The 16,431-nt window shown below is 51.9% G+C and overlaps 1 protein-coding gene across 5 annotated transcripts in view; it reads right to left on the minus strand.

The window, feature by feature from the left end:
* The window catches only part of LOC142575859 (uncharacterized), a 408,749-nt gene that overhangs the window by 29,702 nt on the left and 362,616 nt on the right, over positions 1 to 16,431 (minus strand). For all 5 annotated transcript variants that reach the window (XM_075685564.1, XM_075685567.1, XM_075685565.1 and 2 more), the window contains one exon: positions 5,716 to 5,764. In XM_075685564.1, the coding sequence (XP_075541679.1) occupies positions 5,716 to 5,764 (49 nt within the window). The remainder of the gene's footprint in view (positions 1 to 5,715; positions 5,765 to 16,431) is intronic.

Below are 16,431 nucleotides of genomic sequence, written 5' to 3' on the forward strand. Positions count from 1 at the left end.
TGGGTTTTCTTCGCAGAAATGCCAAGACTTTGCCGCTTACCGCTAAAGAGCGCTTGTATAAAATTGACATTCGACCAGTACTTGAATACGCTTGTCGTGTTTGGGACTCTTGGCTGCAGTTAGACGTTCATAAGGTTGAAAGGATTCAGAATTTGGCTGTGCGATTAGTTCGTGCCAATTATACCCGCTATTTTAGTGTTTCCAGCGCATAGGCTAACCTTGTATGGGAACCACTTCAGCAGCGAAGAAAATCCCTCATACTAAAATTTATCCAGAGTATATTTCATAATAAGACAAGTATCAATCGGGAGCATTATCTGTGCAATCCTGACTACCTCTGACCGCGTCTTGATCATGCCTATAAAATCAAGAGATGAAATGCAAAACGATCTTCTTCGGGGTGGCGTTCTTTCCTAAAACGATTCGCAAAAGGAATAAACTGCCACATGATATTGCCGCCATTTCCTCCCCTGATGTATCTCTTCCTCTTTAAGGAATGCGCATTGTAATTGATACCTTGTTTATTCAGTGTTTGTAAGAGGCGTCGCTCCCTATTTTTGGTTGTGTGTTTGTGTCCTCGTACCTAAACTGTTGTTCATTCATGATTGTATATTCAGTTGCTTGCTTACTTGCTTTTTTTCATTTTACCCGTTTTTTATCGATGGTGCTAGCAACGTCTTGCCCTCCCCCCCCTCCCCCCTTTCATATACGCTGTAATGCCGCAAGGCCCTGTGGGCATTGCAATAAAGAAATAAAAAAAAAAAATTACGGGACGTCTGAACACGCTCCTTGTTCTAGAATGCGGGCCCCGAAAAACAAAGCTGGAAAAACGTGGCTATCACGCCGCGTATTCTCTAGAAAACCCTCTCAAATAACGTCCTCTTACTTTTTTGTTATTTTTAGCCAGTAATCAACACGCGATAACTCTTCCAATATAAATGCACGGCCTGCCACTAAATACCGATGCATGCGTAACGCTCACACCCACTAAGACAAGTACACGTATCCTTATGTTCTCAGAACTGCTAGCGTTGTTGTTGTTTCCTATCCCGTTTATGGCTCCTACCCAATGCGCGAGATTTACCCAGAAATGCATGGATTATTCCAACCTATAATGAATAAATTTACGAATATCTATTGACTTAGCGCCGTATAACGTTGAATTATCTGTTAAAATCTGAGCTATTGTATAGAATTTGGCGTTAAAGTTTCAAGGCGCTGTTGCAAGAGTTCACCTAAATGAGACAGCTTCAGGGTCTACCAGCGAGATCGCTGGTAGACCACCGTTACATGCGCGCGGACAACCGCAGATATGTCGCCCCATCGCTCGGATCGCGGCAGGCGAGCGTCCGGCTTTGCTGTCACCACGGGACAAAGGCAAAACATCAAGGAAGATAGCAATGGAAAGTGGATCGACACTCGCTTTTACGCTATCATCCGATTTAAATCCACGGCGCCGGACTATACGCACTCCTAGAATGGTCTCCTACTATCTCTGTTCTCATTCGGCAGAGCCCAATCATCCATTCGGACAAAGAGAACTCCGGTGCAACGAAGTTGACGTGCAAACGAGCGTTCCTCTCCTGTAAGCCTGTGTAGACGCCACCTCTTGCTCTCTTACCAAGCGGAACGACTTCTTGAATACTCGGTAAAGTATAGTTAAATAACAACATCAAGGAGCAAATAAAAACGTGTTGACAATCCCTTACATATGCAACAGTACACTACAGACAGAGCACTGGCTCCGGCCGACCTACGTAGAAATTTTTTTTTTCCCAGGCCGAGACCACGAAACGCGATAACAGAACCCTCTTTCTAGCACCCTGCCAGACTTCTCACAGGCGAATTCTGCAGCATATCTGGTGTACCAACGATACCTTGATTTTGGGAGAGTCGGTTGGTCTTGATATAGCGTGCATATATCAACATCACTATAAGGACGAGGACAAGAGCAACACATATACGGCAGGACGGGCGCTGACATCATGCGACAGCCCTGTCGTATGTGTTCTTTTCACCCTCGCCCTTGTAGCGCCGCTTCATGTGGGCAAATCTACCACCCGTATATATAAAAAAAAAGACGTCCTACACTTTAGATCTGTCAAGATTTATGATAACGCATCCAGAAGTGGCACTAGAAAAACGCGACGCAGTAATGAATCTTCATTCCGTATTTGCATAGACCCGCATGCCAGACGGAGGCCAGTTGGAGGAAACGGCGCAAATCAGGCGACCGCGCTAAGACACTGGGAGCTTGCACCGACAGTTCCCGAACATCTTTTTTTTTTTTATTCGCACCTGCGGCTCCGAGAAGAGCGGCGACGGTTGCGATAGCGTCCGAGTTGACGCTGGCGACGCTCGCGATGTTGCGCGCCAACGCAGCTGGGGCGACACAATGCGCAGCGCGCGCGACAATTGCTAAAGCTGGCTAGCGGCAAACGCACGGCGAGTTCGGTCGGCGAGACGGGCGCGCCTGGTTCGCCGCACGGATCACGTCTCGCGCATAAAGCACGGCCAACAGCCGATGTCCGCACGGCGCGTCGAGCGACCGCTTTCGGAAAGAGCAATGACACCGGCGTAAGGCCCCCAACACCCCGGACGACGACGACGTGCGGTTGCCATCGAGCAACCGCACACGACGCGTGTCGACGCCGCCCCTGCTAGCCCCCGCAAGGTTACCGCACAGAGCAGCAACAAACCTGTCGAGGGGACCCTCGCGCGAACCCTGAACGACTTTAAGCGGCCATCGCGCTAACGTTTAAAGACGCGGCCTCACTTGCAAACAATGTCGTCAGCCATAACTGCCGTGAAGCTACGGGCCCGCGCAAACAAGCGGGACGCGAGTGTGCACGCTCCCAGCATCGTTGCTCCCAGCAAGCGACATTCGGGGGGTGCATGCTGATTCAAGAGGACGAAGCCCTCCTGTCGCCTATGTAGTGGTGAAATGAAAATCAACCGTGGAGTTTTATGCCTCGAAAGCTCGGCGGTGTCGGACAGTCGATTTCCTCGCTGCGATGTCCACGGGACTGCGCATTCATAAACGGCGAGACAACCCTTGAGCCCACGATCTACGAACGCATAAGTGCACTCCCCCCCCCCCCCCCCCGCACTTGCTACATACGACCTACAAAACGCAGACAGCTTCGCGAGACAATCGCTTGAACTAACACGAGCAGATGCGCAAACCGCAGACTGCGCAAAGCAAGAAGACAATGACGCAGCAGGCGACACAGCTGAACACACAGACAGCGTTCCTCGCCGACACGCGGCGCAAAGAATCACCCCGACGGCGGCGGCGGCTCGACAGAACTGCGGCGCCATTTTGATCGCCGCCATGTATAACGCGCCCGCGTCTTTTTTATACCCTGTTTTGCGCCGCGAGAGATCCGCGCGGTAACGACCCATTTACGAGCCAAGTGCCGCTCGGCGGCCCCCATTCCAAGCACACACACACGCACTAACTAGCGCAGTCCGTGCGGCTCTGTCTGTCCAGCAGCCCAGCCGAAAAGAAAGCCGGCACCCCCACCCCGACCCCTCACACTGCCATCGTTACAACCGCATATCTTCCTAATACGGCCGAGACACGCAAAGACGTGTTCCCCTCTCATTCTAATGCCGCCTGGCTCGCTCCCGTCTTTAGGGCTCCCCGCGCGCTGATGACTCCCTAATACTGTGCAACGTTCTACAACGTCGGGCAGTAGTACTCCACCAGCCAGCGACAAATCAACGCAGTTGGGAATGCTTTGCGGCTAAGATAGGCCGCTTCGGCGACGTAGTGGCCATTTCTCTTAGACGACTCGCACCATTTTCCCACCTCACTCAAAGCGGTTGTGTTCAGGACGCCGCTTCCCATGGAATTTAGTATATGTCTAACCCAACCAAATGAGAAAAAAAAATCTGCAACGGACCGCCATAACTGGTCCCTTTTATAGCGCTGAGTACCTCGGGGGACATCTTCACTGCGTGAGCTGCTGCTGCACGAAATTGGACGGCGAATAAAACGAGAATAGAGGTAAACGCGAGGCAAGGGCGACTCTCTCCGCCTCCTCTCTTTTTTACGAGCTCGTAAAAGCAGGCAACAACATCTAAGCGATGGACACACGCACGAAAGCGGGTAGTGCGCCACTCTCGGGAAAATTCAGTGGGAGAGAGAGAAAAGCAATAAAATGAAACAAAAAAAGCTATCCGAGGGAACAATGTGTAAGAGAGAGAGAGAGGGGGGGTGACGGCGTCACCGTCGCTCAGGCGACTAAACAAAGCTCCCACACTCAGGCCGTGTACGAACTTTTCCCCCTATAGACGCTCCTACTGAGTAGCTGCCGCAAAAAACCGCCTATGTGCGTGCGTGCGTGCGTGCGTGTATATGCTGAGTGTGAGCGTCAGTGTGCGCAGGCCATAGAATCCCAGCGATCGAGCCTCCAGTAATGGTCGCACTTCCCAAACTGCCATCCGATAGTCGTCGCTGCCCACCCTGCTATCGGCGAGAGGGGATAAATAGGCGCCCCCCCCCCCTCCTTAAGGCCTCCCGCGGTATTTACACTACCAAGTTAGAAGCTGCACGGCAAACTCTCCGCGTAATGAACGCCGTTCCGTACACGCCGATCATTTTATGGGGGAAACGCGCGCCATCTTTTTCTCGCATCTCTCTCTCTCTCCTTTTAACTCGCGGGTGGGCTGGAAACTGCAGTTTGGCCACTTGCGACAGGCGCGGCGCGAGAAGTATATAGCCTAACGACATGCCCACATACACTGCGACAGTAAAAAACTGCCGCAAGAGTGAGCCAGATATTCACCCGTGATACAATCCACGACGCCGGTTACTGCGAAAATTACACAATAGCCGCGTGATAACATTAAGACGCGTGGCACGACGATATAAGGGTTCACTGCGCAATGACGCAGGAACAGTTTTGTGCGCTTTTTAACGGCGATTTCTAAATGTTGTAGGTGCTACAGGCGGTTCCTCGTAGCTACGAAACTTGCCACGCTTCGTTATATGACCGGCCATCTCAATATGTTTGCTCGCGAAATTAACAAAAATGGAGAGAGACAACAGAGCATGAATAAAACAAGTGTATAGGCTAATAAAAAGAAAATCCGCGAAAAAGATTACGAAGATCCATGGATCGACGCACAACATATACGTGGCACAATCCGTAGTCGATATGCGAGCACGAGAAGTACTCTGCACTGTGTGTGTGCGTGTGTGGTTAAAAGGAGAACACAAACATGAAAAAAAAAAAATTCGACAGTTACGATAGCAAACTATTTTCTGAAACGTCACTTCAAATAAGCGTTACGACGCGTTGGGAAGTGTGCAAAAACAATTAGCCGCCAAGCATCAGCCGATGGTGCATGGACTGGCAGTTGAGGCCGTATGCACACTGTACCCAAAAGGCGTGCATAAAGAGAGAGAGACATATTTTCCCGTCTTTAATATCTATCTATCTATCTATCTATCTATCTATCTATCTATCTATCTATCTATCTATCTATCTATCTATCTATCTATCTATCTATCTATCTATCTATCTATCTATCTAGACAGACAGACAGACAGACATTAAAGGCAGGGAGGAAAACAAGAAGGCCTTCCAGTTTGCCATGCCCTGCGGTAATGATAAAGGCGGGAATAGAAAGAAGGTGAACACTGCGTGCACGCAGGAGGACGCGCGAAGTTCGACAAAGGACCAAGTTCGTGAAAAGAACACTCACTTGGATGGTGAGCTGGTCCGGAGAAGAGATCAGATCCTGCGTCGGACGCCTGTAAAGAGAAACACATCGGTTATAGAGACAGGCAAGAAGACGGGACTAAAATACAGAATCACGGATACCAAACAGAATGCACGACATGCTGCCCTGATCTGTCGCGCTACCTACACACTGCGGTATACAATTCATTCGCAAGAGGGGCCTCACGGTACAACCGGGTCGCGCGAGACATCAAAACGGCTCCATGGGCAGGGCCACACGAAGAACGGGCGCTCTCTGTCGTGCGGCCTGGGAGCTCTAACAAAGCGCTCATTTTGATGATACAGACTCGGGCGCAGTATTTTTTCGCAAAGCCCATTACACCGGTTGCTGCAGCAACGCTGTGGACGTCTCCTAATAACGATTGCGTTCGCTATACCCGAGTTATTCGCATTCATAATGGCGTTTCTTAAAATATTTTTTTTCGCTTAAGTGCCGAACCGGCTACTAACGTTAAACCAATCGCGCGGAGATCTCGTATACAGCTTATTCTGCCGACCGCCCAGCCGGGTTTTGCGAGGGCCAATTTCTTGCTCTGGGCACCGACGTACATTGATTGCGGCGAGGCGCTGTGACATGTTTCGAAGGGCCCATAAATGTCGTCCCCCGCTGTCGGCAAGACGATATTAAACTATTATTCATTGCTCGCTAACCGGGAAAGCATAAACCTTGAACGTCGGCATTATTATACGTCTCCAACATAACATCCGCTCACTATACGGTATACGGCAATGCGAATAGGCTCGGAATTTATGCGACATTGATAAATCATTACCGTCGCCGGGAAACGCAGGCAGCAGCGCAGTAAACTCGACTGGGGCACTGACTTCGAGAGCGCAGGGAATAGGCGGCAGTGAGGCGGCTTTGCTTTCGAATTGCGCACGAGGACGCGACGGTAAGCGGTGATCCAGCATGAGGGAAACAACACCGAGCTCCATCGATTTTTTTTTAATAAGGTCTCTGTTTTGGTAAAGGGTCATCGCTATCGCGTGCGGACAGCTAAACCCCTACACACTAAAAAGGGGAGCAGCACGGCGCGCGTGCGGCCGTCACATTGCAAGGGCTATTAGAGAATGTTACATTAGAGGGACGTAGGCGTTGGGGCCCCCTCATCTAAATAAAACTATTGTCTACGCCGAAGTTGGAGAACTCAAAAAGTGCTTTCTGTGTTCTAGTGGCACTGCTCCCTTGAGCGTCGCCAAACACTTGCGGTCTGTTGCGTGGACGCCTACAGGGCCGCCCTTAACTTACGCCTTAATCTCGCCCACAAGCCGCGAAGTTCCAGACAAAGATGGTTCGTGATCTACAGAAAAAAGCTATCTTTTCTTAACTTTTTCGCGCAGTCGATCACTGCCAAATGAAGAAATAAACAAGCGCGAAAAAAGATTTGCAGCGCTAAACATTCCACTCGATCCCCACAAATAATGAGGTGATGTTAAACACAAGGGTAGCGTTATATTGCATCAGAGGGGCACCCAACATGCACCCACACACACACACGAACACTTCGGAGGAGCGCACCACTCTCGCCGGTAAACTCCGTTCGTTTCTGCCGGAGTTTGCTTCGCGTTACAAAGCAAGGCCACATTCTTTTCGCCATCGTGTACAACGCGTAAACATCATTATAATCCTTGCTCGCGCACATTAATTCCTCCGTCCTTGTTTACAATAATTTAACCCCATACCCCACTCCCTATATGCAGAGTGTATCATGTCAGCGGTAGAATGCACGCCATGGAAAAAAAAAAAAAAAGGACCACCTTCCAAGAGAGGGCATCTATCACCCTCCTTTCTATGCGTTACTTTTAAGCGTTATGGACGAGACGCCGGCACATGCCGCGCTCGGCGCAACGGCGACAACAATCTTGACATCCAGCGCCATTACAAGCCCACTTCCAAGTAAAGGGTGCGGGAAGACCGAAGGTCTCTCTCACAGGAATTTCCAATCACCCCTGTCCTTCGGAACCCAGTGCACAAGCCTGCAAATATACCAATGGCGAAACGCGATGAGGACGTTGAAACAATAAGTCATTTCCCCGAGCAACGTACAGATTTCGTTACGCGGCAATTACCATCCGCAAGGCGTCGAGCCAGAGCGAGCAATGCATCACGGCGCACACCGAATCGCGCAAACTCGGACGAGATTTATCAGCGCAGCAACCGCACACACACTCTTCTCCATTCCCGCCGAGAGTTATACCGACGCGGCCCCAACCTCTCCCCGAACAAGCAAATTCGTCAGAAGCGAACTAAACCAGCGCGACGGAGAGGCCAACGCCCATAGCAGGCGTATATAGATATACAGAGAGCAGCACGATATCAGTAGCGCAAACTATACGGTGAGGGGGGGAGGGGCAGGGTCTCCGAAACAAAATCGCTCGACCCAAATAGCGCGCGCGCAAACTTAGCGCGCAAGTGGAGTGCACTCGTCGACGAACGGGAGAGATAGAGGCAATTAATGAGATTCCTGCCGACCAATTATGCACGGGGCGACACGGAGAGCTAGTCCACTCACTTACAGCGCAGTGTCGTGAACAACAACAACAACAACAACAACAACAATAATAATAATAATAATAATAATAATAATAATAATAATAATAATAATAATAATAATAATAATAAAGTAAAAAGACGAACGAACGATGCCAGATTCCTCCGATTCGAAAGTGGTTAGCCGGGCTCAACCTATTACGAAGAGAGAGAATTGTACCGCGACTGCCACATCATCGCCGACGATGCCGACCGACAAATGCAGCTGAAATGGGCAAGTACTTATCCGACCAATGTCGCCAGTCGTACGCCAACCCGTAATTCAATGCAGCAACGTTGCTGTCAGCGGAACCCGTTAAAGCTCCGGGACCAGCTGGCGTCGCTATATCTCGATCGCGCAGCTGCAGTTCCGGATAAAAAGGGACGCAGAGAAATAATATTGATAGAACAGCGGATACAGAGAGAGCTGGTTGGCCGGGCTCCACTTGGCCCTGCCGTGTTCAACGGAGGTAAAAAAAAAGAAGAACGGGAGTCTCTTTATATACAGCGGAAGCAGAGCAAAGAATATTAAAAGGAAAATGATGGAGTGATACTCTGCGGGTGAAAAAAAAAAAAAATACACGATCAAATGAGGCAAGTCATGACACACAGACGGAATTTATCAAGTATGAAAAAAAAGAAACGTCGCGCGTGGCACAGGAAACACATTTTCATGATTGTAGAAGCGTACATCATATATATATATATATATATATATATATATATATATATACACACACAAAGCTATAGTGCACCACATGCGACTTCAGCTGCTTCAGCCCGCTCGTTTCACGACGCGAGCCTTTGTTTTCCTGCGCATTTTGTCGTACCGCGAGATTGCCAAATGAATTGAAGTGAGGCCGCCTATACGCTCGGTCGAGCCGGTTCATTTCAAAGGAAAATGAATGCGTTTCGTATTGTTTCCAACCCCATCGAACGGAATAAGCAGCTCCTGACAACGTGGATGCTCTTTTCAAAAGTCAGACACCCGTGGAGTTCTGAGCTCTGTTCTCGCGCTAAAGTACTCACCGCAGCGACTCGGAAGATTTAAAAAAAAAGAAGAAAAGATGTAATGAATGAAAGAACAGCTGCAGCGGAGTCGACTGGAACACGTACGTGCTATTTAAAACACCAAAGTCAACCTAAAGGTCGCGGTGGGGGAGCTTAGAGTTTACTATCGGGTAAAAAAAGACGCGACGATATAGCGACGCGCAGGAAGAAGTCACAAATTACTCGCTGCCAGGCGCGTCAGCGATACGACTCAGAAAAGCGCGTAAAGCAGTTCAATCGCACGCTGCGCAGGATGCAGCGGCTCATAACCGCCGCACGAACCACAACCGCGCAATAACATCATCCGCGTTCGAGAAACGGCGGGTATAACAGAACGCGCAAGTGGTCGGTCGTCCGCGCGGTTTTCGACTTCCTCTTCTCTGCATACACGAGCAAAGTACTCTACCGCACACAATGTCGAGCTATGTGCCCGCGGTGTGGAGTACGACCAACCCTTTCCCACATTTCGTGCACGTGCGAAAGAATGCCCGATAGAGTCAGCTATTCAGCCTAACACAAACCAACAATCCCTTGCGGAGCAGTGGGAGGTGTACAGATCGCCAGCTCGGGCCTGGGGGTGCAGAGGACAATCCTCCACCAAGCCCAGCGGGCGGCCAAGGACAATGGAGCCCTGGCTGGACTAAGGGGGGCAGCACACATCACTCTTTCACCCCCTTTCCCTATCTTAACAAAGTTTACTACTAGTACTACATATGTATGTCGCGGACATTTGCGACAAGACGCTTCGCAGCTGCAGCAACCCCAGCAGCAATCGGCCGTCGTCGTTTAAAGGCCGCACCGCCGCAGGTACAGGGAAAAAGGACGGGTCTCCTCCAATGCGAGGCCGGCACCAAAACGCGAGGAGGGGGCGGCAGCAGCGCCCCCATTTCCTACACACGCCGCCGCATGCAGCACAGCAGCGACACACGGCGCCGTCACTGCGCGCGTACACGGCGGCGTGGCGTGTCAAGGCTTGCACATGCGCGTGCAGCAATGCATACGTATCTGTCTTCGAATCGTGAAACAGCGAGGCCCGCGAGCAGTACAGACGCGATACGCTTTATCATCGATAGCAGATTAGAGAGAGAGAGAGAGAGCAACAAAAGTGCGCGCATCGATCATCAACGCACGTGGACCGTCAAGGAGCGCGTCGAGTGGATGTGATACACGCAAGGGGATCGATCAGCTACATTGTGGCGCGAGCTGGGCAGAACAGACCCGCGGTTAGACGTTCTTTTTCTGCTTTCCCCACATGAGATACAACATTAATATATGCCCACACACAAGAAAGTGCAACGAGAGCTTCGTACAAACATGAGAACAGTATGCCCACAGATGTACGCGTCGACGAATAATAGCGGGCAATATCGACAGTGCGGAGCAATCAATTATGGAAATCTGAATGCTTTACTTTCATCCCTTTATCCTTCTTTATTTTTAGCGTATATACAAACCGCGGAGGGAAATAAGAAAGAGAAGGAGGTCGACGGTCTATCGCAGCGGAGATTTCTAACAGCTCACTGCGCAGCGTTTTGACGGGGAAACAACCCACGAGAGAATTAACGAATCGCCAGCGGCGCCGATAATTTTCCTGGAGTGCCTGAAACGCATGCACACGTTGGGGAGGAATCGGTGGAGGGAAAAACAAAGATAAAATGGTAGAAGGCGCGTATTTAAGAAGCGCGAGGAAGGCGAAGCAGACGCGAAAGAGAGAGGGGGAAGAGTGGAAGAGGAGGAAAAGAAAAGTAACCGAGCGAGGAACGAGGCCAGACAGGCGCCCGCAAGATCATTTACATACCGACGACAACCGAGATCAAATCGCTCGTTACACGCGCAATTTCTCTCCCCCCCCCCCCTTATTTCCCTATCTCGCTGTCCTCTACGTCTTCTTCTGGCTAGCTACTTTCTTCGCCGCACTTAACTGCAGCCACGCACGCAACGATTATTTTAATGGCATAAGAGGCCTGCTGATATGCGCGCTCTTTTTTTCCCGTTTTCCCATCTCCATTTTTGACATGCCCAGAAGCAAGCAAGTGCGCGGGTCATTACTTGCAAAAAAACGGTGAGAGCGCGCACGGAGAAAAAGAAGAAAGGAAGAAAGGAAAAGAGGAAAGAAATAAAGAGAAGCGAAAAAATAAAGGAAGGGGGGGAGGTACGCACGCAAACGTCGTCGAGTCGAATCACCGATGACACGCAAGAAAGACATTTACAAGCGCAACGCAACAACAATGCAACCCCCCCCCCCCCCCCCCGCACAACAATGGGTATCTAACGTCGCACGCGCGCCTCCTTTACCGCAGTGCACTGTGCGGCAACTGCGCCTCACTCTCTGTCTCTCTCAGCCTGTGATGCGGGCGCGTGGCACCGCGGTCGGAAGAAATGTTCGACCCATTATTTGGCCACGTGGCGTCGTGCATACGCGATCGTTCCCCGGCCGCCCATTGTGTAACGCTTCGCTTTGCACCGTTCCTACAGACACATCGGCGGCCACCTTGCTCACCGGAAGGCGATGGGGGCTCTTCGCGACAAGCGCGTGTTAGCTGCGTACAAGAGCCTAACGGCGTTTTGCCACGGTATACATACGCCTCCCCGTCGATGGCGCAAGCAGGCAAACGCGCTTCGGTTACAGTGGAGTAACGGTTCGTAGGAGCGATTGCGTTTTTCCTGACGCGCGCACGTGCGGGGGAATTGAATTCGGAAGAGGACATAAACGCGACTACCACGAGAACATCTACAGCGCTCGTGCAACAGAGCGGGCGTATTTTCCTTTTAGACGGCGTCAGTCTCGTTTGCAATGGCTGCATTGTGTTCGCTTCGTGGGTCGCTTTGAACAAAGGCATTAATGCTAAGGACAAAGAGCGAGTACGACCATTTGATTTCGAAATAAATGCGGGCGAACTCGGGAGCTACGACGTGCCTCGTCATCGTTTTGCGGCCCAGCTTGAGCAAGTTCTGCATAGTCTACGCGGCCCGGTGATTTAAATGTGTGCCAGCGGTGAGGCGCCGTCGAGAAGTTCGTAGGAGACCCATTCAAAAATGCTTACGCGTTCGGAGGAATACCTACAGCACCAGATAGGACACAACACGTAAGGCCAAGACGGCGAAGCCGACGGCCGCGAGCGATGAGGAAGAAAGGAACACGAACGGCGCTGGCAAACACCGATTGCATGCACGGAGAGTGAGAAACGCTTTCGGGTGAGATCTTTTTTTCTTTTTCGAGCACAGACTTTGGTTTGATCCGTTTTCACAGTCAACTGTGAAGAAGCAGTCCAACGATGACATGCGGCTCCTAGCTTCTTCGTTCATACGCACTGCGTAAAGATGTACGGACAAGTTCGACCAGAGAGTCGTCGGCGTGACGTGCTGTTAACCACTCGCCTCTCAAGCCCGAGCAAAGTCGGTTAACTAATGATATCTAAAGTTTACGGCGAATTGAAAGAGGTTCTGCCTTTAACGTTGATCGTCTGACGCTTGTAATGAAAATTATGAACCGAGCATGTTAAAATATAGCGAATATTACGCGACACACATGGCACAGACACCGAGGACACGTAGCCACCTAATGGACAATGCCACAATGATACCAATTTCAGATCGTCAATAACACTAGCCTAAATGGCCCCAAAATGTGCCTTCCGACAAGGCGATAGTTATGCGCGTGTTATACGCTGCCAGGGCTTGCTAGACGAGAGAGAGCAAAAAAATGCCTCTCGACCACGGAGCTCCCGACACTCAAACTGTAAGTTCCGCCAACGAAGGCTCATAAAAATGCAACGATCTCGGAAGCCCCGTCAGCGCTTTCCGAGCGATCACGCAACATTGACCGATTGATGAAGTTTACTGGCGCAAGGGCCAGGTGTGGCCAAAGAGGCGCCAGGGCGCGCACGCAGGAGCGCCGCAGGTCGGTGTCAAAAAACACGCAGGGCCCCTCCCCTATACTTCACTCCGTGCTCAGGCGACGTGTTTACGCAGCCGATATAGCTGGCGGGATTTTACTTCCACTCTGCAGCAGTCGATAGCTGTGCGATGAAACGTATGTATCAAAGAACGAATAAAAGGCGCATCACTCGGGCCAATACGAGCACTTCACTACTGAGTGCGCGTGAGAGAAAGAAAAGAGAGATAGAGCAATGCGAAGCGCGGGCGGCAGAGGAACAAGCGGGCCGATAAAGAGCGCGGCATCTCAGAGCAAACACCGCAGGGCTCGTATCAGGCACCGCATCGCTCTTTTACGATATATTGCCCGGATTCGTCGTAACCCTCTATCGTGGCAGCATACTCTATAAATTGCAACACAGAGGAACGCGCCCGCTTGTTATTGCCACCCCCGAAGAGAGGCAAGCCGCCCGCAGGGAAGGGAGGGTTAGACCGATCGAAATCGAGGAAAGAGCGGAGCTCGGATGGCACGCTTCGCATCTCAACCAGCGACCTCGCAGCGGCGCGCACGCACGTCGCATTTAATAAGCGGTGGAGCGAGCCAGCGAGCGTGCGTCGACTCCACGAAGACGGCATGCCGCGCCGTCGGCGGGTAGGCCGCGGCGCGATATCGCCGTCGCGCGCTCGGCGGGGTGCGAAGCGCAAGCGACATCGCCGCTGCCGTCGCCGCAAGAAGCAGCATCGAAAGAATCGCGAATGCATCGGCGGGTGACACACACTCGTGCGCGCAGCGCGGCAGCCACAGACAGTCGGCGAACAGCCGGTCGATCGACCTTGGTGCGAAGTTCGTAAGAAGCTCCTACCGCTGCACGTACATACACGCACACAAACTGTGCACCACGATACGCCACGAGCAAGAGATAGAAAGGCGGCGCAATCCGCGCGCCGAACCTGTGCGGGGGGAGGGGGGGGGGGGGCGTCCAGCGGCGCATTAGTGCAGCCAGACGAGGCGCCAAAACGAATGTCCGCGACGCAACCGCGTGAGCAAGATGCCGGATTCGGCGCGCAATCATAATTCAAAGCCGGGGTCGCGCCGGAGATAAGAGAAGCCTTTCTCCGACAAGCTCTCTACAGGAAATAGAGAGAGGGGAAAGACGGCGGGGAGGGGTGAGTATACGACGAGACCGAGAGGGAAGCAGCAGAACGGGACAGGAAAGGAAACGACGAGCACTAGAGCGAAAGCTATACATAACCGCTCGCGGCTCGCGCGGCGCTTTGTCGGCAGCCTCTATCATGCTGCGCACGCTCCGTGGAAGCTCCCGCCGCTCTTGTCCTGCGCGGGTGGGAGGGACGACGTTTATCCGCCCGGCTGCCGAGAGCGATCGCTGGCGGCTCTTCGGCATGCAGAGGAGGGAGCCCCCCGCATGTTACACCGCCGGGCGCCTGTGTGTTTCTCTCTCTCTTTGCCGCAACCAGAGCCAAAACGACGGCAGCAAGAAGCGAATATATATAAAACTCGAGGCCGTGGGAGTTGACCTGCGCGGCGGCGACGAATCCGTGCACTGGTGTGTAAGGTGCCAAGGATGTACACACTTAAACACGGCGAAGGGACGAAGAAGGCTCGTATGCGGTTAGACCCAAGTTGAGCTGCTTTCGTTTTTGCGTTACAGGCGCTCCCGAATCGACTCGAAAATCCCTCGAGGTCGCGCGTATAGCAATACGCTTACGAGAAGGCTTTCGAGTAAATATAATGCGCATCACCCTCGCTGCAGGGCGGTGGACAACGCTCAGCTCTGTCTGCGCTGCACCTAACAATCGAGACGCGGCGTTACGGTGTAAACAGCATCAGGAGAGACAACAGCTTCGCGATTATCGCCGAACAGCGTGCAACGCTGCACCTGACGTTGCTGCCGCCGGCTGCAGACAGGCAAGGGAACGGTTTGTTCGGGGCCACCTATCGACAATCGCTGCCCTGCGGCACAGCCATCCCCCCCTTCTAACGAGCGCAGATGGTGGTGCCCTAGCAGAGGCGCCAGGGGCTAAACGCTAATTGACACGTCGTTAGCGGCTGGCACCACCGTCTCGCACAGCGGGCTAATGAACGCAGGCCAACGACACCTTGGAGACCGAACCAAAACATCGAAAGAAAGAAAACCGGGCGTTGTATTTTTGTATGCATTTACACGAAATGCATAGTATTGTACAGCCAGTGGCATTCGCTCTCCGTATTCCGGGCGTCGGGCGGCTAATTTATGTCGACGCCTTCAAGAGGATACGCATATCCTCGCCGTTGAGTATCGTACGCCACGACTGCACCAGTCAGCAGTATGGTTGCTGACTGGTAAGAGGTTGTTACCAGGCAGGCACCACGTGTGTTGCCCTCAAGCAACGAGCTCGTTATTCAGCTACAATTGGCCAAACGCAGCTGCCTCCGACGGTCTGATAGAATGGGGGGAGGGGGGAAAAACTGACAGCGAAGGCGCACGAAACCAACTGGGCGCAACTGAGACTCACACGTGTTATAATCGCAAGGGCTAAGTCCTTTGGCTCTACCCACAAACAGAAAAGTTGAAATGCGCCATCACTTAAGTAACAAAGCAGTGCTCACAACGCTCCTAATTTGTCCCGTATCCAGCAAGCGAGCCATAACGTCAACTGAAAGACAGCCCCGTTGTTCGCATACTCTTTTTTTTCCTTCTTTGCTACCTTCTCGCCTCCCCAGCGCAACTCAGCACAGCAGAAGGCCTGAAAGGGGTGCGCACGGTGTGCCGAGCAAAGCATGTCTAAAGTGTAGGCACAGAGAAGCAAAACAAAACGATCCGTGGCGTAAGCAGCTCGCCTGGCTGCGCGCACAGTGCTCGCTAAGCCACGGTGCCTTCCCTCGCTTCCTCAATGACAGCTGGAATTCTGTTTCGCTCGGTCCGCGTGATGAATTGCAAAGCCCGGAGTAGCACACACGCTTGCGCAATCCAGGTCGCGGCACGCGCAAAGTAAAGCAAGCACAAATCTCTTCTCGCGTGCGCCGCAGAGTGCTCTTCGTTGTCTCACGGCCTGCCTCTCTCTCTCTCCACACTCTCCGCCCCCGCAAGGGGAATGCGTTGCACGCATCGAAACACAGACGAACATTTCGCGCCGTGTACTACGTAATAATGTGCGGCGTACTTTTTTTTTTCTTTTTGTTTTGCCAACGCCTGACGAGACCGGGAAGAAATGGCCATGCTC

Source organism: Dermacentor variabilis, chromosome 3 (genome assembly GCF_050947875.1).
Source record: "Dermacentor variabilis isolate Ectoservices chromosome 3, ASM5094787v1, whole genome shotgun sequence".
NCBI classification, from domain to species: domain Eukaryota; kingdom Metazoa; phylum Arthropoda; class Arachnida; order Ixodida; family Ixodidae; genus Dermacentor; species Dermacentor variabilis.